The 22,778-nt window shown below is 42.1% G+C and overlaps 1 protein-coding gene across 2 annotated transcripts in view; it reads left to right on the top strand.

Annotated features, from left to right (window-relative positions):
* Positions 1–5,616: 5,616 nt before the first annotated feature.
* Positions 5,617–22,778, top strand: part of LOC114053516 (natural cytotoxicity triggering receptor 2-like) — a 34,817-nt gene continuing 17,655 nt past the window's right edge. Inside the window, exons 1-6 of one of the 2 annotated variants that reach the window (XM_027876631.1) lie at positions 5,617–5,792; positions 6,606–6,947; positions 8,018–8,102; positions 10,523–10,641; positions 15,377–15,435; positions 18,754–19,860. In XM_027876631.1, coding sequence (XP_027732432.1) covers positions 5,741–5,792; positions 6,606–6,947; positions 8,018–8,102; positions 10,523–10,641; positions 15,377–15,435; positions 18,754–18,951 — 855 coding nt within the window. In that variant the 5' untranslated portion in view covers positions 5,617–5,740 and the 3' untranslated portion in view covers positions 18,952–19,860. Of the gene's footprint in view, positions 5,793–6,605; positions 6,948–8,017; positions 8,103–10,522; positions 10,642–15,376; positions 15,436–18,753; positions 19,861–22,778 lie in introns of those variants that run through there. The other variant, XM_027876632.1, reaches the window with a different exon arrangement.

Raw genomic sequence — 22,778 nt, 5'->3', positions numbered from 1 at the left:
GAACTTAGATTAGGGGGGCAGCAAGTACACTTGCCCTAGATCAGACTACATGGGGGGACCTGTCCCTGACTCTGAGATCCTAGAGTTACAGAGCACTCAATACTCAAGAAAGCAGCAATAGGATCAGCCCAGACTTTCTCTCCAGAAATGCCACAGAGTCCAGACCTAACAACAACACTAAAGACAAGAAGCGTGAGCAAAGAAAAAAATACTCCAACATCAAGAGTTATTTTGTTATCAGGGAAGCTCAAAACACAATTGGAGAAGACAAGAATGATCCCAAAACATGTATAATCAGTACCTCAGAGAAAAACACAGTTTGGGTACAAACTCAAATAGAAATCCTGGAAGAGATGAAATAAGAGTTAAAAACTGTTTTAAGAAACGAAATGAGTGTACTTGTGGAAAATAATTGGAAAAGAAATGAGAGTTATGCAAGAAAAAATCTAGAAAGGGGATTAACAGCTTTGAATAAGAAATAGAAAACCTTACCCAAGAAACAAATCCTCTGAATATTAGAAAGGACTAAGCAGAAGAGAATGACTCCATTGGACAATAAGAAATATTAAAATCAAGGCAAAAGATGAAAAAAAGAAGAAAATGTAAAATATCTCATGTTACAAATGGAGCTAGAAAAGATTGAGAAGATATAATTTATTAAATATTGGGATACCTGACAGCTATGTCACCTTGACATACCTAGGAATAATGAAAAATATTGCCCAGATCTCTTAGAACCAGAGCACAAAATGAAAACAGAAAGAATCTACCAAACACTTCCTAAAAGAATCCTCAAACTACAAACTTTCAGGAACTTGATAACACAAATCCAGCCCAAGTCAAAACAATAACAACCCCCCCCAAAAAATCCCCCAAAACTTGTAAGTACCCAAACAGAAAGATTTCAGATACCAAGGAAGCTACTACACTCAGGATCCCACAACCATCCTCTCAGTCACTCAGGTTGATAAGCTTGGTGGTATCTGGACTCCTCATTCTCACTCACCACTACCACCACCCCCATGTTCTTGTACCTAATCTGCTGCCATGGTCTGTTGCTTTTAAGCCCCTAATATCTCTCTCATTCACCCCTTCCTGCTGCAGACGCTCATCTCCTCATTCCTGTACTACTGTAATAGCCTTCTGGGTGCCTCAGGTCTCTGCCTCTTCTACCTTCCTCTGAGCTGTCAAAAGGGATCTTCCTAAAGCATAGGTCCCACCATGCCTAACCTCTAATCAGTATACTCTGGTAGCTGCCCATCACCTCCAGGAGCAAATACATAATACTCTGGCATTCAAAGGCAGAGAAAGAAGAAGCAAGAAATAAGAAGCAAGTTTCTCTAATAAAGACCTCATTTCTTTAAAACAAAAAAAAAAAGAACACATGCCCTTGTTTTATGTCTTGTCTCAGAGCATCATTGAATAGGGATATTTTGTGTTTGTGTGTGTGTGTGTGTGTGTGTGATCAAGGAATCCTGAATAATTTTGATTTATGGATGGGAGATACTTCTCATAAAAAAGCCCGTCTGAGGTCATTTTACTCTACTGAGTCAAATGCAATTCTATAATCAACAATCATTGCAGATGATATAAATCAAAGGACACCAACAAATAAATTGAGAAATGACAAAAAGAATCTGAATTTCCTAAAACACAGATCTGACCCATGTTGTCCTTCAGTTAACAAATTCTAGGAGCTCCCTCTCACCTTCAAGATCCAATACATAATCCTTTATTTGGCATTCAAAAACCTTCATAACCAACCTCCCTCACTCCATGTTTCTAGTCTTCTTACTCATTAAATCCTCCCAGTCCCCACCATGTCCTCTGGGTTCCAGTGACAATGGCATTTTCGTCAAACAAAGCATTGAACCTCCTGATGGTGCATTTTCACTCGCTCTCCCCCACACCTTGAACAATATCTCTCTTCATCTCAGCCTCCTGGCTCCCCTTCAGGTTTCACCTAACATACCACTTTCTACTGGAAGCCTTTCCCATTCTCAATTCTAGTTTATTCCCTTTGTTGATTATTTTAATTTCTCCTGTATGTAGCATGGTTGTTTAATTCTTTATGACTATGAGATTTAACTCTTTAGACTATGACCTCCTTGAGAGCAGAGACAGATTTCATCTTTCTCTGTAACTTAAGTGCCTTATATAGTGCCTTAATAATAACTTAACAACTTCCTTTTCCATCAGCAACTCTGTTCGACTTTGACTGCAGAGAATATCATGCCTTCCTCCCAGGAAAAGTTGATCACCTGAGATCTCAGGAAGATCACCATGAAGAAAGTTTCAGGTTTTGATAGTCTTCACCTTCACAACTCACCTTCAATTGCCTCTTCCCTATAATTGGTGGACTGGAGGGCTGTGCACTAAACTCCTCTCAATGACTTCTTTATAGAGACCTCCCAGTATTCCTACTAACTCTTTTCTGGTTTCTTTTCTGTGTGTTGTCTTCCCCCCCCCACCCCAAGATTGTAGGCTCCTTGAACATGAGCTTGCATCAGATGAACTGAGACCTGGGAAAGATCTAAGGATAAAAAGGGCCAAAGTGTCCCACTGCATCCTGAACCGTGGTCATCATCTTGACTTATGTCTTGCCACTGGATTCCTATGACTCTGGAGGAGACAGGGAGGCTGATAACTTTGAGCAGCTCTGCTTCACTTAAATCCAATCCACTCACAAGTTCAAGACATCATGGTCTAGATGTCACTGGTCCTCTTTGAAGACAAAGGATGAACAACAAAAAACAATTTCCTTGTTGACAAGAATTGTCTGTTTTTCTTATTTGTAGCTCCAGCACTTAGCATATTGCCCGGCATACAATAGGTATTTTATAAATGTTTATTGTGTTGAGTTGAAATTGAATAAGCACTTGACATAGCATGCACTTAATAAATGCTTACTGACTGACACAACATTCCTCATCTATTTCCTCACAAGGAGTCCCTCCTCCATTCTACAGGATCTACGCAGGCCTGGCTCTGCCCTTTATTCTGGAATAGAAACAACTACAGCTGATGTCTTCTATTAAAGGGATTCAACCCCATCCATGAATCACCAAAGGCCCCATTTATAAGGGACAAAAAAGTTACCCCTGTCTTTTCTTGAAGACCATAATCCTGACATGAGGAATGTGCCAGGAGCAGCCTCCTGTTGCATTGTCTTTGAATCCGGGAACTATGGTGTGTTAGAATGAGTATTGTCCTGGGAGCTGGGAGACCTCAGGTCTAAGCCCAGATCTGCTTCTAATTGGTTTGGCAATCTTATTTGTCTTCTCTGAACCACTATTTCTTCATATTTCAAAGGAAGAAGGTAAACTAGGTCAGTCATTTTCCACTTGTAGGATTGTATGGAACCAAGCAATTAGTGCAAGAGGTCCATCTCAATAAAGAATTCAGCAGGAAAAAATAAAAATACAAAAACCTCACATATTTTCTGTAGATCAAATCAGTAATATGTCTCCAACATACATATAGCTCTTGTATCAAACATGAACTGCTAACAGGAGGGAGTTCAAAGGTCTTCTGTATGATTTTCCCTTTTGTGCCTAATTGCACTCCCTCCCCTCCTCCACTAATGAATGGTAATCCCTGGGAATATCAGTATCGGGAATTCTGTCAAGGGTAACTATTAACTCCTCTTATAAGAATGTATGTTAGGTTAGCTCAAAACTTTGAAAAGAAAGCCAATAGACTCCTTCCTCACTCTTCCCAGAAGGCAATATCACCTTAGATTTCTCCCATTTCTGTTAGTGGGCATATCTGATATACTGAATAAGTCACCCTCGACACAATCCATTAGTTTATGTTACAATACATTAATCCATAGGACTGCAAGATGTATTAATTCAATGATAACACTAACAAGTTAGGCTAGCAGAGGCATTTGTGGAGCCTCATGGTGTCTGCTGCTATGCAAACCTCTGGTCTCTCTTGTCTCATGGAGATGAACTTGGCCAGGGCCCAGATTTCATTCTTCTACCACATGGGACTTGATATGACTGAGGTTCATGCTAGCTGGCCTGACTTCAGGTTTTTATTATCTTTAAGAGCAGTCAATGTTCTCACTGCTCTCTGAGCTCACTCTTAAACCTAGAGACCTCTGTGAGCTTCTCAGATTCCAAAGGTCAGGAGACTGCATATGCTGAGAGGTAGCTCTTACCACCTTGTCAGGAATTTTTCAGGAAAAGTTTTAAAAATATACAGGCTACCAAAAGAGTTTATATTCAGAACATTCTTCTACCTGAAATCTTAAATCAGAGATTATTGACATCGTTAGTTTCAGAATTCAAATGCATTCTGAAATATTAGTGAGAATCCCAATATTTCTCTGTATTATGGGATACTGGGATTCTCATGATATGTACTATATTAGAAATTAAAAGTCATAAATTTGAATCAAATATTCACTAATTGATTCAATGAAAATAATTACAATGAACCTGTTACCTGTTTATAAAATGTTTATAGTTAAAAACAACTATTTTTTTAAGTATCAGTGAGCAGTGTCATTGTTTTACATAACTATGGAAATCTCTTCACTCTGTGCCTTAATAGGACAAAGCTGGATCCTTATGACTGCTCTCCATTCAATACCTCCATTTTCCAACTATCTATCAGTGTGAGTCCAGTCACTTACCGTCTTTTTGCCTCAGTTTCCTCAACTGTAAAATGAGGGACCACAATAGTACCTACTTCCCTGAGTTATTGTGAGTACCAATGAGATAATATTTGCCAAAAGCACCTAGCATAGTGCCTGGCACATAGTAGGCACCATATAATGCTTATTCCCTCCCTCTCTTCTTCAAGAGATCCTTGGACCATTGAGAAATGCTTGATGACATGTTCCTGTGGTTTCTCTTGGCTGTGGATTTCTCCTCTATGGTCCCATGACAATAGCTTACCTGGATGGCAATCCTAGATATCTATCTCTCTCTCCCCGAGGAGAATAATGAACAATAATTTCTGATTAGTCCACAGGACTCTGTGTCCAGCAGTCACCCCTCCCCATTCTCCCAACTCCCTTTAGCCAAATAACTTCCTGAGGAAGGAGAAAGGACATTGAATTCTGGGTGGGAAGGACTTAGTGTGACCAGGAAAAAGAGGAAGAGTCTCTCCATGTACCACTGTTTCCTCCTGGCCACAGGGAGAAGACAAGGGAGGAGGCAGCGAGGAGATGGCATCTTCCTCTCCTGGAGGTTCTTCCTAAACAGACCCCCATGTCCCAAGCAGCTGCCATCCACCTGAAGTTGTCCTCTCAGACCAGACAGCTCCATTTCCATTTGCCTGGATGTTGATGAAGTGCTAGGCCCAGTTCTCCTTACCTTCACCCTCTCCCCCATGCCCAGGCTCATTGGATACCTAGACATAGGATAGATGCATGTGGGAACAGGAAGCCTATGGTGTAACACAAGCTCTCGTGGTAGTTCTAAGGGCCAAGGCTCTTCTTGAGGAGGGTCCCTAGGTCATCCTGGGGGTCAGAGACCTGGCCAGGGGAATCTCCCCCAAAATAAGTGCTCTCACCCTCTCCTCTGAAGTCAGCATTTCTGCTCCTTCCACTCCTCCCACTTCCCCAACCTTAACTTCTCCCACTCTCTCTTACTTCTTCTTTCCTCTCAGAGGCTCAGAATCAGGCAGGGGAGAATCAGGACCAACACCTTCTTGCCATCCATCAGCCCAAGGACAGCATGAAGAGATCACCTCCCATGTCCCCTGCCTCTGGACCCACAGAGGCATGATGGCCCAGGCAGCCCCACTGCTACTGCTGCTGCCTTTGCTGTTAATAGGTATCTGGGGGTAGGGGAGGTTAGGGAAGGGTAGAGGTGATGACTGACAGGGAGCAGAGAAGAGAGAGGAGAGTGGCAGGAGGGAGGGAGTATAATGTTGCGTTGGGATGAGGGACTGGGGAGGGATGGGATCAGTCATGTGGTGGAGCCAGCTCACACTGGCTTGGAAGAGCTGATTGTTAAATTTCCAGAGGGAGCATTTACAATTTAAAAATTGACAAACTGCATACAAATGACAAATTGATTTATTGTTTTATTGATTGGCTTGACTTTAAAAAAAGGGACAGTGAGAATGTTAATAATGCAAATTAAATTAAAATGTGTCAAGAGTATGTACACGGGTCTGTGGGAGAAGAAAAAAGGAAAGACAGAGGAAAGGGAAAGAAGAAGAGGACGAGGGGCAGAAGGAAGGAAAGAGAAAGATTGAGACAACTGGTGTTAATTGTTTACTAGCACACCACTGATTAGGAGGCTCCCTTGGGTGAGGGACTGTCTCTGAGGCATGGTTTCTTAGAAGAGGATGTTATTTAGGGAGACCAGCCCCCTTACCTTGTTCTTGTTCTTTGATTTTATGTATTTTTTTTCTTTTTAGGCAATTGGGGTTAAGTGACTTGCCCAGAGTCACACAGCTAGCAAGTGTCAAGTGTTTGGTCTGAGGCTGGATTTGAACTCAGGTCCTCCTGACTTCGAGCCAGTGCTCTATCCACTGTGCCACCTAGCTGCCCCTACCTTGTTCCTGTTCTTCAGTCAAGGGGGAGGGGACTGAAGGGAGGCCCAGCTGGGCTCCCCCTGACCTGATGATCTGCTTTTCAGGTTCACAGGGACAAGTGTTCCCAGTGAAGTACCAGGAGGGGCAGACACTCAGAGTGAACTGCAGCTACAATCTCCAGAGAGATGAAAAGAGCTGGAAATCCTGGTGTAAAGTGAAGGAAGATGGAACAGTGTGTAATACACTAATCATCAGGAAGTCAGGCTTCCCTGGGCTACTTTGGGACACCCGAGCCTCCCTGGCAGATGACACCTACACTGGTAGAATCACCATCACCATGTCTAACCTCAGGGTGAAGGACTCAGGCATCTATTGGTGTGGAATCCATGACTCTGTCAGGAACACTATTGATATTCTCAGGACAATCAGGCTGGAGGTTTCTCCAGGTAAGTCCCTGCCAACTCAATCCCCTTCAGTTCCAGCAGAGCTTAGGAAATACCTGGTGTGAACATGACCCTGAGCTAGGATGTGAGCTTGGGTCTCCTTGGGGTCTCCAGGGAGAAGCTGCTCCACCCCTGTCCAGTCCTTCAGCTTCCTGCCCCTCCCCATTCCTGTACTCTCCTCACTTCCTTCCAGACCACGGTTTTAATGGTAGCTCCTCTTCTGGTCCCTGGGGAAGGTGAGGCATTTTCTTCTCTGATCTCATTCCCATGTAGGGCCAACATTTGTCCTGGGGCTTCTAAGTCTTGGGTGTCCTGTGTCACACACTCACACTCGTCCATACAAATGTACCTGTGACTTAAACAGACACAGACACACATAGGGTCTTCCTAACACATACAATGACATGCAGAATTGTGCTTCACTGATTTAGGATAACTGCAGCTCTGGCCCCAGGAGACAAGGGAGAGTGGTGTGCTTCCACTAGAGGTATTGTTGGAGTAGATCCTGGCAGATTCCAATGGAAGAGCATAGACATAGGGTACAGTTTTAGTTGTGAAAATGATTATATTGTGACTCTGAGGGGTCATTCTATGTTTCTTAGAATTAGTTCCTCATTTGTAAAAGGGTGGTAGGGAGAGGGAGACGGGTGTGATTGTAACAATGAATGTAGGAAATACTCTTTGTGAATTATAAATGCTCTGTAACTGTGAATTTTTAGTATTCCCTTCATTCTGGACACCAACCACACCCTAGTCCTGGGGAAATAGAAAGTATCCCATGGAGATATCTTTGATCAGGACATCAGAGCCTCTGGGAGTGGCAAAGGAGTCTGACGATGACTTCAGTGGTAGGAACAACAGGCTGGAGTAATTGATAATACATATGACATGACATAGGATATACTATAATAGATTTGCTCACAGCATGCATGCATATGATGCCTAAAGGTTTTTCAAGGCCCAATACCTCATTGGGGCCAGCAGTCCAGTGTTCTGGACCCTCCAGGGAAGAGGAGCCATGTGAGGGTGTGGGGTCCAGAGCCAAGTTTTTCATTCCTCTCTTCTTCTTTCAGCCACAACATCGAAGATCACCAAACATTCTCAAACTACCACTGAGACATCTCTCACCACCTCTGCCATCTTCTTGGCCACCAGCAGGTACAACTCATTTTTGGAAATCCATTGTGTCTCAGGAGCTCTCAGCCTCAGCAGTTTATGTGGGGCTCACTTGTGCTGCCCCAAACTATTAGTCTAAAGTGACCTCTTTCAAGCTTTTTATTCTGGATGGGAGAACAAAAGGGCAAAAAGAGGGAGCTAAGGGTTCCCTTGGGCCTAGTGAAACTGTACTTACTAGTGTCCCCCCTTTCCCTTATTTCCAAGTTTAAAATGGCTTGAAATCCGATTTCTTTTGGCCTTGGCCTGGTATTTTTCAGTCCTGAACTCACACTGCCTTGGGTCCTTTGCTAAGCCCTGCCCCTCCTGCACCACTGCATTTTTCACAGTGGGTATTGTTTATCAGACTTCCTCATCTCCAGATACAGCAGACAAATCCTCAAATTCCTCTCTGTTAAATAACTGTCTCTTCTTGTTAAGCTGAGCAGCATTCCCTCATGACTGATTGCCCTTCCCTTTCTCTCCTCTTAGAGGTTAAAGAACCAGGCAAAATTGTGAAACAAGGAAAATTTACCTTCCAAAAAGACTGCTTAGAACATGCCTGCCCAGAAAAAATATTCTTGTTGCTGCCACTTCCCCTTTCCCTTATTTCTCAACCCCTTACTTCTGACTTCATCACTCAACTGAAACTGTTCTCTCCAAGGTTACCAAGGACAGCCTTAGTTGTTCTTTTCTTAATACTCATCCTTCTGGATATCTCTGTAGTATCTGACTCTGCTGATGACCCCTGCCCCAGCCCCACCTCCCTTTCTCTCGGAAACTCTTTCTTGGCTTTTCATGAAACTTCTTTCTCAGCTCTCTCAGCTCCTCTCAGCTCCTTCTCAGATTCTTCTGCTGGGTTCTCATTCATGTCTTTCCCTTCTGTGTGGATGTTCTTGATCTAGCCTGACCCTGCTTTTCCTCTCTATATACAGTCTCTAGGTCAAAGTTTCTAAACTTGGGGTCCGTGAACTTGTTATAAAATTTTTTTATTAGCTATATTGCTATATACATGGTTTTCTTTGTAATCTTAAGTATTTTATTTTATGCATTTAAAAACACTCTTTTGAGAAGGGGTCCATGGACTTTACCAGAGTCACTAAGGACTCCAGGATACAAAAAGTATTGAGATCCCTTTATCTAGAAGATGCATCAGATAATTAATCCTAGTGATTGAATTATCTTGTCTATTCAGATGACATATATACACACACATATGTGTATATACACATATATACATACACATATGCACATCTACATATATATGTATACACACATGTGTGTGTGTATATATATATATATATATATATATTCTTCCCTAGTCTCCCCTGAGCCCTAGTCACACATCACCAAATAGCTATTGTATATTTAAAACTGTATTTCATGTAGGCAATTCCAACCCAACAAGCCTAAAATGGAACTCACTATCTTCCCCACCCCCTCCTATCCCTCTGTTCCTAAACCAACCCCTCCTCCCAACTTAAGGGTCTCCATTCCTTCTACTCACCCAAATTGGCAGCCTCAGAGTCTCCCATGATTCTTCACTCTCCTTCACCCTCCTGATGTAGTCAGATTCCCAATTTATTCATTCTACCTGCACAGTCTTTCTTTCACCCATCTTCCCTTTTCCACCCTAATAGCCACCACTCTGATTTAGCTAATTATTCAATAAACATGTATGAAGCACTGCCTGTGGGTAGGGCAGTGTGCTAAACCCTGGGTGTACAAAAAAAAAAAGCAAAAACACTGGTCTCAGCCCTCAAGAGGCTCATATTCTAATAGGGAGAGACAACATACAAAAAAATATATAAAATATATTAATATAAAATAGAAATAGAAAGTAGTCCCAGAGTGAAGGTATTAACAGTGTGTGTGTGTGTGTGTGTGTGTGTGTGTGTGTGTGTGTGTAAGAAGATCAGAAAAGGTTTCCTGCAGATGAGTTTGAAGTTCAACCCCTTGGCAACTCTTGTTGGACTGTTGCAAAAGCATCCTAATTGTTCTGCCTAATTCCAGTCTCTCTCTTTTCGAATCCATCTTCTATACAGCTAAGTATACAAAGCATCTCAAAAGTCCTAGTGAAATTTTAAACTTCAATGCATTCAGAAGTATAAATGTTGCAAACTTATTTTTAAAATCTGATAAGTTAACTATTTAAATTTTAAGTATTGCATGTTTAGTAAATTTTAGAACTTTTAATAAATTTTCATCAGCTGCTTGGATTTAGCAGAAGCCAGGTGCTGAATCAGGGTGCCAAGCAGCTAGAAGGAACTTGAGGTTTCCTGTGGGCACCTGTGGAGAAGGGTGGGAAGAAGCCCTAAAGACAAACGTCAGCTCTTCTCTTAGCTCAGGCACAGGGCAAACTGCCTTCCCCAGCATGATCTTGTTATTTGATGTTGTCTCACCTGACTGGTCTTCCTTCCCTTTAGCCCAAGAGACAACCAGAAATTCATCATTTGGGGCTCAGTGCTGGTGTCTTTGCTCCTAGTTGGGCTCCTCAGTCTGGGCATCATATATATCATGAAAGTCTCCCAAAAACCAGGGACAGGTAAGACACATATGGTTGCTTGGCCTCTTCCCAAGGAAACTTCAGCTCCCTCCTACCCACTCTCCTTTATTGCTCTCTCATGTCCCTCTAGCATTGCTGACTCAAGGGCTGAGGGAAGATGGCCCCTGAGTTCCACATAGCCTGTGCACACTACTCTGCTGATCCTCTTTTCTTTTTCTCCTCTATGACAATTACTTCATTCTAATTTTTTTCATAGTTAGTGTCTACTTTTCTTATCTGCCCCCTGACACACTGGGAGCTTCCCAGGACCAGATACTGTCTTGTCTTCTTTTTCATCTTTCTTTCATTCAGACACCTTTCTCACAGGTTTGTTGTAAGGATAAAATGAGGTAATATTTGTAAAACTCTTAGCACAAAGCCTGGCACATAGTAGGTACTATGTCAGTGCTTATTCCTTCCCCCTTTCCTCCTTCTCCCTCCTTCTCAGAGCCTAGCAAAGTGCTTTGCACACAAAAGGTAATCAATCACTGTATGTAAATTTAATGAATGAATTGCTAGAAATTTCAAGTAAGTAAAGGTTTCCTATAAAAAGAAATTTTCTCTTTCCCTCTTTTTTTCTATCCTATCCCTCACAAATCAAGTTAAAGCCACAAACATTTATTAAGGACTTCCAGTTTACAAGGCACTATGGCAGGTTTCAAAAGAAAGACATGACCCAAAGCCTACCCTCCAGGAGCTTACATTAGAATTCTCCTTGTAATAGAGGGAAAGACTTATATATGAATAGGATCAAATAAGAGAAAGTAAAAGACAGTCATGGCTGAGGTCCAGCAAAAATGGAAGTTTGAAAAGGAAGAGGTCACTTTGAGCCAAATTAGTGGCCCAAGTGTGAGGGGACCAAGGAAGACTTCATAGGGTAGGTGTCAACTGGCCTAACCCAGGGAGCAATAGAAGGACTTCAATAGAGGAAGATGGACTTAAGGAATGAGAAATCTGATTCCAGGTCCAGGAGGCATCACGAGCACAGGCAAGGAGACAGCAATAGTCAGGATGAGAAAGGTGGGGTAGAGTCAGTAATGAGTAACACAAAATACGGATGGAAAAGGTACTTGATAATAAGATAGTAGAATGCCTTGATGCCAAGCTAGAAATTTATACCTTTTTCAGGGAGCCACTGAAGACTTTTGAATTGAGAAGAAACTTGATTTATCTTTGTCTCTCTGATTTTCTCTTTTTTCTACCTCTGTCTCTGTTTTTGTCTCTGTCAGCCTCTGCCCACACCCCCCCCTTTCAGTCTGTCTTTCTGTTTTTCTTTTTCTTTCTTTTTTTTCAGCCAAAAACAAGGTTTATTAGAATATCCATCATATTAGGCAGACTCTTAAGGAGTCTGAACATGAGTAAGCAGTGGCTAGATTATAAGAATACCAGCAGTTGCTAGGTTTTAAGAATCTAAGCATCTTAATGGAGACAAGATGGACCTTATATACAGAAAGCCTGTGGGAGGGAACTAGGAGTGGCCAGTTAGCTGGGGTGAACAGAACTCTTGGGACCTGGACCTCGTGGCCAAGGGAGAATGGAGCCTAGCTAGGATTAAGGGTGGAAAATGGCCAGGGGCCATTGGGAGGTAAGACAATTGGGGGGGGGGGAGAGATTGGATGTAGCCACAATGAAAGGCCAGTTGATGGGATTATAGCCTCAGGCTAATGCCAGAGATTTGGTCATGTGGGAAAGTCCAAGGTTTTTCCTTTCTGAGGCCCAGAACCCAAACATTCCCTCCTCAAACAAATGGGACCCAAATTCTTTTGGTGTAAGGGACGAAGGTCTCAGCTTTTGAAACTGCTTCCTGCTGGCAAGGGGCTTAGAGCTGTCCCTGCCTAGAGGGGGTCTTAAAGAGGAGGTAGACTGGAACTGAGCACAGGCTGCATCCAGGGAACAATGTGGGGATAATTGGCTGGTACTTGCTGTTTGCTACCAATTGTAGATGAATGGCCCATAGTCTGGAAGACATAAATCTGAACAAAAAAACTGCAGAGCACAGATATAAAGCAGGGACTAGATTCAGGGCCCAACTTTGAGAGGATAAAACATCCTTAGCTCTGTTTGGATTCAGATAATTCAGTCTTCCAACCATGCAGTATCAAATCCACCTCATAGCCAGACTCAGGGATAACCAGGTGGGTAACATTCCCTTTCAAAGGAACATAATGGGGAAACTAAGCCAGGAGGTTCCCATCTTAGACTGAGGCTAAAATTGTCCTCTCAGCTTTTCCCAATGCTGTTGGGAATTGTTGGGGTTGGGATCTGGACCCCAGAAAGGAAATATCCTGGACTTTCCCACATGGCCAAATCTCTGGTGTTAGCCTGAGGCTATAATCCCATCAACTGGCCTTTCATTGTGGTTACAGCCAATCTCCCAATTCTGTTAACCTAGCCTGACCTTCCTTTGTCTTGCCTCCCTAGGTATGGTCCCCAGCCATTTCCCACCCTTAACCCTGGATAGGCTCCATTCTCCCTTGGCTGGCTGCTAGGTCCAGATCCCAAGAGTTCTGTTCATCCCAGTTTACTGGCCACTCCTAGGTCCTTCCCACAGGCTTTCTGTATATAAGGTCTACCTTGTCTCCATTAATATGCTTAGATTCTTAAGATCTAGCCACTTCTCAGATTCTTATAATCTAGCCACAGTTTACTCATGTTTAGACTCCTTAAGAGTCTGCCCAATATGATGGATGTTCTAATAAACCTTGTTTTGGGCCGAAAGAAGACTTAGGTCAAATTCTTTCTGGCAGGACCCGTGTGTTGTGATTTTGGGGTCCCAGGACCCCTGAACCCCTAAACCGCATCAGTATTATCTTCTCTGAATAGCTCATGGCATTTCTTTCAGATGGTAGACTATCGATTATCGATGGATTATGACCCATCAGACAACTCAAAATAAAATCCTATGAGCTTTTACCTCAAACAGCAAATTTTACTAATCACAGCTTAGGAAAAACCTTTCCAGGATTTACATCTCAAACTTAAAATTTGTCCTGGTGTAAAAAGCCAACCATTAGAGATTTCTACACACTTGCAAATTCTCAGCAAGCCATACATAACTCGAACTTTTTGGCTAGTTTACACATTAAAACAATAACCAACAATAGCTAAATTATTTTAGCGGTAACCAAATTATGAAAAGTTTCTTGACATAACTGATACAGAAAGTTCACCAGTTTGAAACTTAAAACAAACCCATTACCAATCAGGTGACACAATTTTGTTAAATGCACTTCCAAATTACTTTACACAGAGAATCAACATCTCATTGTTAACAGTTAAAACTACAGATTTAAAAGAGCATGCTTACCCAAGTTCAGAGGCCAGCTTCTTTACCTTGAGCAGGATGTGCTGAACCTAGGGGATGCTTCCAGGCAAAGGATGCCCCAGAGCCCAAGGCCATTGCCAGTGGGGCCCATGCTGTAGCTGCTGCCCCTCCCCCCTCCTTCCTTTTCCCCAGGTGGGGGAGGGTGAAATCAAAAGTGAGGGGTAAAGGGTGAAACTCTCTTCTTCTATGAGAGGGGTTAACAGATACCCTCTTGACTCAAGTGAAGGGAATAGGAGAAAAGAGTGACCAGGTTTGTAAGGAGGAGTTCTAAACTCCTTAATGATCAATCACAAAACCTCCAGAATCTGCCAAGATATTTTTAGCTGTTCTAACTTTCCCCTGTAATTTCCATGAAGGAGAATTCATGGGTGTAGAGGGAAGGGAGTAAGTAAGCCTCAGGGAACCAAAAAGCAGCTGCAGTTTTTCCTCAGTTCTCTAGTGTCAAGACAACTGACAGAATTGGGCATACACTTCCAGATAGGGAGTTCATCCTTGTCCTCTATGCTTCAGAAGGTGTACCTGGGTCCATGGCCTCGAACCCACCCAGTGGACAGAGAGCCTGAGAGTGTCAGGCCAAGTGTGAGATAGCCTTGTAACTGTCTGCCCAAAAAGCACCTCCAAGCCTTGGTGCTTGGAAAGCAACCCCAACTGCAGAGCAAGAAAGGAGGGAGGGAAGGCTTACATACCTTCCAGTCTTGACTGGAGAAGAACTTGGGGTTAGGCAGTTTCCCCATACGGGCCACCAAAATGATGTGGTTCAGGGGCTTAGGGGTGCTGGGACCCCAAAATCACAACACGTGGATCCTGCCCAAAAGAATTCGACCCAAGTCTTCTTTCAGCCAAAGACAAGGTTTATTAGAACATCCATCATATTAGGCAGACTCTTAAGGAGTCTGAACATGAGTAAGCAGTGGCTAGATTATAAGAATCTAAGCAGTGGCTAGATTATAAGAATCTAAGCCTGGTTCCTTTTTCTCTCTCTTTTTGTCTGTCTGTCTGTCTGTCTGTCTCTCTTTCTCTCTCTCTGTCTTTGTCTGACTGTCTGTCTGTCTGTCTGTCTCTCCCTATCTTTCTTTCTTTCTTTCTGTCTCTGTTTCTATCTCATTTTCTTTCTACTTCTGTCTTTTTCTGTTATCTCTGCCTCTCTCTGTCTTTGTCTCTGTCTGTCTCTCTCTTTCACACACAAGCATACACACACACACACACACACACACACACACTTCTTGAGCCACTAAGTATAAGTGGAACACAAAACAGGTAAGTTTTGATTGGGGAAATGATGAAAAGTGTCATGAAACACACCAAACACTTCTTTCAGTGGGTAGGTCCCAATTTTGGGGCTGGGAGGGAGGGGAGTAGATGTCAGCTCTCTCCTAAAGGATAGATCCTCTAAAGGCATGTGTTTGACAGGTGATGATGATTGCCATCATGTCTATGATGACCTTGAGGAGCAAAAGCAAAAGACCAGGGTAAGTAGTATTAATCATCCTTTTTCAGTGTCCACAGAGCATTGTACCTTTCAATGCAACTTCACATACCTTATCTCATTTGCCTCTGACAACAGTCCTATGACCTGGAGTGAGAGGGTGTTCTCTCCATGGCACAGAACAGTATGACCCAGTGGATAGAGAACTGGCAAACTAGTAGGAAAGACCTAGTTTCAGGTCCTGCCTCTGACACACACTGGGTGGGTGACCTTGGAAAAAACACTTAGCCTCTTGGGAGCTGAAGCAACTAATGCTCTTAAGAAAGTAAGTTACAAAACAGAGGTTGATCTCCACTAGTAAAGGGAGTTTCCTCCTTTGGAGTTCCCCAGTGAAATCATCATTCTGGAGCAAAAAGGAAAACAAACAAACAAACAAAAAAAAAAAAACAACCCACCTCCACGCAGATCACAGGATCAGAGGGTCTAGAAAGAGAAAAGAATTTAGGGATTATCTGGTCCAACCCTCTCATATTAGAAATAAGGAACCAGAGATCTACAGAGGTCAATTGACTTTTCCAGTCACATAGTATGTTAGTATGATGACTAGTAGATGACTGTAGTTAGAGTGAGAAAGATGTAAGTTTCAACCTCACCACACATATGTCTTGGCTGTGTGGTCTTGGGTAAGTCCCTAAGGTAACTCCCTTGGCCAGTTTCTTCATCTGTAAAATGGGAGTGGGGAGGGTTGGACTTAGTGACATCCACAGTTCCTTCTGGCTCTAAATCTAGACAGGATAAGTTATAGAAGGTTAGTGACTTCCCTCTGTTGATTATTTCCAATTTAACCTCTTTGTAGATTGCTTTTATGAAGTTGTTTGTATTTTGTTTCCTCCATTACACTGTGAATTCCTTGAGAGGAAGGACAGTCAGTCTTTTGTGTTCCTTTGTATCCTCCATGCCTAGCACATAGTAGGTGCTTAATAAGTGCTTCTTGACTGTCTCCCTAGAGATAATCAACAAAGCGAAGGCACTAGCATGAAGGGGTATTGGGAGAGACCTTGTAAAAATGTGATTTTTGCTCAGACTTGAAGGAAGACAGGAAAGCCAGAAGGTGGGGATGAGGAGGGAGAGAATTCCAAGCATGGGGAATGGCCAGCAAAAATGCACCAAATCAAGAGATAGACGGTCTTCTGCAAGGACTTTTGCATTGGATCACAGAGCATTTCAGATTTGGAGGGAGTAATGAGTAAGAAGACTAAAAATGTAGAGGGTACCAGATTGTGAAGGGCTTTGTGTGGCAAAGGATGGTAATATGTTGTTCTGAAGAACAAAACCAAACACTGGAGTTGATTGAATTTGGAAGAGGGTGGGGTGGGGTGACCTAATCAGACTTGAGATCACTTTAACAGCTGAGTGAAGGATGAATTGTAATGAAGAAACTCTTGAGGCTAGAAAACCAACCAGCAGGTCATTGTAACAGCCCAGGAGTTTGGACGGCTAGGTGGCATAGTGTATAGAGCACCAGGCTTAGAATCAGGACGACTTGTCTTCATGAGTTCAAATCTGGCCTCAGATATTTTCTAGCTGTGAGACACTGGGCAAGTCACTTAATCCTGTTTGTCTCAGTTTCCTCATCTGTCAAATGAGCTGAAGAAGGAAATAACAAACCACAGTATCTCTGCCATGAAAACCCCAAATGGGGTCATGAAGAGTAGGACATGAATAAAAAATAATTGAAGAACAACAACTAGTTGATGAAGGACTACATTAATGTGGTGGCGGTATCAAAAGAGAGAAAGAGAGAAAAGAGAGAGATGTTATGAAGGTAAAATTAATAGGGCCTTGGTAATAGATTAGGTATGGAAGATGTGTGTGTGTGTGTGTGTGTGTGTGTGTGTGTGTGTGTGAGAGAGAGAGAGAGAGAGAGAGAGAGGAGTTGAAGAGTTGTTGAGGATGATACCTAGGTTATGAGCTTCTGTTACTGGAGGGATGGTGGTGCCCTATATAGTAATGGGGAAGTTTGGAGAAGGGAGGGGTTTGGGGAGAAAGACAATGAATTCAGTTTTAAACATTTTGAGTTTGAAATATATATGAATATTCAGTTCAAGATATCCAATAGACATTTGGAGATTTGAGTCTGGAGGCTGGGAGGGAAGTAAGTGTTGGATAAGTAGATCTCAGAATCATTAGCATAAAGATGACAAATCCATGGGAGCTGATGAGATCACCAAGTGAAACAGTAGAAAAAAAAGAGAAAAGAGTCTGGGATAGAGCCCTAGGGGATGCTCACTATTAGTGGATGTAACCTGGATGAAGATCCAGCAAAGGTGAGTCAGAAGGAATGGTTTGATAGGAAGGAAGAGAAGAAGGATAAGGTAGTGTCATAACAACCTAGAGCAAACAGAATATCAGGAAATGGGGTGATTGATGGTGTCAAAGGTTCATGGGAGGTCTAGGACTGAAGTAGAGGTCCAAATGCCCATTGTAAACACTGTGCTGCATGATCTAACCTAATAAGCTACTTCTACTGTGTTGGGCAGCTACAGAATTGACTGTGGCTTCCTTAGTTTAGACTTGATCTGAATTCCCCAGTATGATTCCTATTGCATCATAAGGTATGTCATATAATTCCCCAACATCTAATTAAGACAACTGCCCCTAGCACAGTACCTAGGATGTGATAGCCACTTGATAAATGTTTTTTTCTTTTTTTTCTTTTATTAATATTATTATTAATTTATTTATTTTTAGTTTTCAACATTCACTTCCACAAGATTTTGAGTTCCAAATTTTCTCCCCATTTCGTTCCTCCCCCTATCCCAAGATGGCATGCATTCTGAATACCCCTTCCCCTAATCTGCCCTCCCTTCTATTTCTCCCACCCCTTCTCTTATCCCCTTCCCCTTCAATTTTCCTATAGGGCAGGATAGATTTCTATATTGGTAAATATTTTTTGACTTACTAAGGAAACAACCAGCAAGCCAGGCACATAGTAGTCACTTAATAAATGTTTGTTGAATGAATAAATGTGACTGGGACATTTTGGATCTAGTTCTGGCTATATCATTAACTCCATGTGCCACCTCAGAAAAGTCGTTCCCCACTCTTGGCCTCAGTATTCTCTTCTATAAAATGAGGGAAATATACTAGATAGTGCCAATATTTTACATGTGAATATAGGACATTCCCAGGTACATCTCTGAGGCATGTTCCCCTCCCCCATTGTAGTATCTAACTTCCCTCTCCTCTCCTTCACTCTCCACAACCCCCACCACGAGGACACCAATGCTGGCACTGGCAGCTTCCCCCACCCTGATCTCTACTTTCTGGCTAATGGTCTACCTCTCTCTCTGGCTCCTAGAACATCACAATAGAAATGCAAGACGAGGGTTCTGAAGTTATCCGATATGCCTCGGTAGTCCATGGAACCCAGCTCAGCCTTGGGGATTCAATCTATGCCAACACACAGATGGGGCACAACCCTGATTTGACTCCTATCCGCAGTGAGCCTGTGGTATATGCCAGCATTGCAAGAACTGGACGCCAGCTTCCCAAATAAGTTTCCCCTCAGGAGGCAGTGGTGAAGGACTGGGTAGTCATTGAAGGACCTACTTAGTATAGAACCTTAAGTTTTGGAGTGATAGGAGACATGGAGGGCATGGGAGAGAAAGCATGAGGAGACCCAGCCCCTGCTATTGAGGTGGCAATAGTTTCACTGGGGACACCAAGGCAGGAAATGATTTGAGGATAATTGAAAGATCAACATATTAATATATTAATGGACTGATTATCTCATACATTATGGGCTGATTTCCTCATATTAACATATTAATAGGCTAATTTACCCACCACAAATTGATGGTGTATAACCATAGCTGAGCCCCTTCTGCTGCTCATCAATTCTTCCTTCCTCAATCTATCTCTCCCTATATGAGGGATTCTTACTCATCAGGCCCAGTAGCCCCTTCCCTACCCTCACCACTCCCAAGGATTAATCAGTAACGTGTAAAAAATTTGAACCCCTGGAAGTGAGAACAAGGACCCTCTGTGAAGCAGAGTTACTGTATATGGGGGAGAGAAGGATGAGGGTTTTGGTACAGAGGAAGGGACAAGGCACCAAGAAGATTACAGTAGTTTTCCAATATCTGAGAGCCTTAGAGCAGAGGGGAGGACAATAGCAGAGACAAGTAACAAGAGGGGTTCTTCCCAGCTCTTAGTGAAATGAAAGAAGAGTCAGAAGAAGGGAATAAGTTGAATGGGAGGATATGAGTTCAAATAAGGAAGGTTCCAGATTCTAGACCTAGAAAGTAGCCTGTGGCATCAAACCAGACAACTCCACCCCAAGAATCTACCTGAAACACATCTTTTGGCAAGCACTAAGTCAACATAGTTCAGAAAGCAATTTATACCAAAGTGTTCTTGAGCTAATCTGGAGGAGAGACGTATTATAAAAGAGAATTTTCTGTAATCCTTGTGTCAGAGGTGTTTGTTATTATACCAGAACAAGTAAAGTTCTGGGGTAATGTTATTCTTCCTTCTGTGTGAATCTGTACCCACAACCCCAGGGAAATCTCTTCCCTAGAGAAGACAAAATGGCGGTATGAATACCTCATGGGCAAACACACTGGCTAATAACTATCCATGATTGAGTTCATTAAATTAAAAAGGGAACATTAAGCATCATGTAATATCTGCAATAAGTAAAAATAACCTCCAACCCAAACATTTCACAGTGAGCATTTCCCTGTGGCACCAAAAGTTTGAATAACCATTCTCTTCACATCCCCATGGTAGGTGTCCTCTCATTATCATACCTGAGGTCTCTAGGACCATAGGAAGCATGGTTTAAAATCACTTGCAAGCACACTGGTTAAGAAACATCAGGACTTTATTATTTGTTTAAAGAATCATAGAGTCTACAGCAAAAACTTATAATAACTCAAAATCTCAAAGATTTCCCAATGAGCATTTCCATTGCCACTTATAGTTCTAGCACCCACTCTCTTCACCTCCCCCCGGGTTTGCTCCTAGTGGATGCCTATCAGGGTCACCAGAAGAAGAATGTGATGTCTGCCTCTAAGATCTTTTTCCACATTCTCACAACTCATCCTGGAATGAGTCTTTTGTGCCATGCTCACAGAATGACACCCCTTCCTCTCCTTAGATTTCCATCTCTAGAGCATTTTCTTTTCTAATCTTGCCTCCACTTATCATATCACAAACTCTAACCATTTATTTAGTAAGGATGACCTGGGCCTCATACTAGCCTTGAGCCCATCCTTCCAATCCTGCTGTGAGGAAGATGAAAAATTGTTCAAGAGACTAGACCCTATTTCTCCAGTGTCTTCTAGTCAGTCAATAAATATTCATTAAGCACCTCCTATATGCCAGGGCACTGGGACAAACACAATTCCAGACACCTTATTCGCTCTTCAGTTCATTCTCTTGAGGTTCTAGTAACAATTATGAAAATTAAAAACAAAATACTCCTCACAACTGCCTAATGCTATATTCCCATAAAATGTCACAGCTGCATGGAACTTCAGAAACCATAGTCCAGACAGAAACCACTTGCCCTTCCCTATTTTAATGAGAGAGCAACTAAGGTCCAGGAGGTAATGAATAAACAGTTCATGTCAGAGACCTTGCCAAAGGGAAAAATGGACAGAAAAACTAAAGTCAACTAGCATTTATTAAGCACCTACTATGTGCCAGGTATTATGCTAAGCACTGGGGATATAAAGAAACGCAAAAGACAGCCCCTGTACTGAAGGAGCTTGCAATCTAATGGGGGAGAAAATATACAAAGAACTATGTAGAAAGAAGGCAGTTCTAGAAGACATAGGGGTTGAGAAAGGTATTTTGCCTTCAAACTGGGACCTGAAAGAGATCAGGGAAACCTCAGGACAGAGAGAACTCCACACATTGGGGACAGCTAGTGAAACACACAGAGCCAACGGTTTCCTGTGTGAGAAAAAGTAAAGAGGACTAGGGACCCCAAATAAAAAATTTCCAGTTTCCCTTTTTTGCTTGGAATTGGTACTGTTTTCTCTCCCTTCCACATAGAGATATTGGAAGGTGTCTGCCCAGTGTAGGAAACACAAGGGTGGTGATTCCTGTGTTTCAATTCCAATCCAAGTCAAGATAGGATAAGAGAATACAACCTGTCCTCAATGAGTTCAATTCACCAAGTCTGGATGAATCGGATATCCTGACATCTGAAGAGCTAACAGATTTGATTATTGAGCCATTGCATCAGGCATGTTTGAGAGCTCATAGAGAACACATGAGCTCTTGTAAAACTGGAGAAGAAGAAATGTTACCCAATTTTCAGAAAAGGAAACAGGGTAGATTCTGCAAATTATTATTCAAGAGGTTATTACTCAGTATCTGGAATGGGAAGTGGCCATCACTAAGAACTAGCATGGATTTCTCAAAAACAGGTCAGAGGGTCAATTAAACATGGCCACAAGTAGTCTGCCATGTCAGGTCACTATCACAGTTGGTTACAAAAACTACCATAGAAGATCTCACTTCAAGAAAGTATGAAGGACTGGAGGAATTTTTCACCTAACTACAGTGAACTATTCATCTGTAAAATGAGCTGGAGAAGGAAATGGCAAACCATTCCAGTATCTTTGCCAAGAAAACCCCAAATGGGGTCATGAAGAGTTGGACATGACTGAGAATGACTGAACAGCAACAACAGTGAGGAGAACATGTTAGTTGTGTTTGCCAGGGGCAAGAAAATGTTAGGGATAACTAAATGTAGATTGAATTCCCTTCTATAGGAGAATGTGTAAGTGCTAGAATACTTATCCATTCTCCTGATCACTGGGGAGGTTGAAATATTTCCTGAAAGAATGGAATAATTCTTTCCATGTAAAATCAGAGAGAGTAGAAGAACAATCTGAAGAGGAAGAAGGACATCTTAACTTGTATCAAGAGGTTAAAGGATGGATTAATGATGCAGAAAAGAAATGAAAGAAGAACTACTTAATTCCTGGAGCTAATAATAAGTATGCAGATCCTAACAGAGAGGGGAGCTAGAAACTCAGTGGAAGAATCAGGCTTAGAATTAGGGTTAGGGTGTATATGCATGTGTGTATGTATTTCCTTCTGAACATGGACAGTGATTTGTTTTGCTTGACCATATACACATGTTTGTAACAGGGATTTTGTTTTTCTTTCATCATCATTTGGGGATAAGGAGAGAGGGCTGCTTAAAAAATAAAATTTAATTAATTTTATTTAAAAATTTTTAATTTATGGAATAAAACAAGCATTTCTATAATAGAGTATATTAAAAATTGATTGCACATGAAACTGCAAATCTGTTATGTACAACTTGCCATTCTTTTAAAAAAATAAAGGAAAATATTTGTT

Source organism: Vombatus ursinus, unplaced genomic scaffold (assembly GCF_900497805.2).
Source record: "Vombatus ursinus unplaced genomic scaffold, bare-nosed wombat genome assembly UNPS02014811.1, whole genome shotgun sequence".
In the NCBI taxonomy this organism is placed as follows: domain Eukaryota; kingdom Metazoa; phylum Chordata; class Mammalia; order Diprotodontia; family Vombatidae; genus Vombatus; species Vombatus ursinus.
This window is presented reverse-complemented; position numbering and strand designations above follow the sequence as displayed.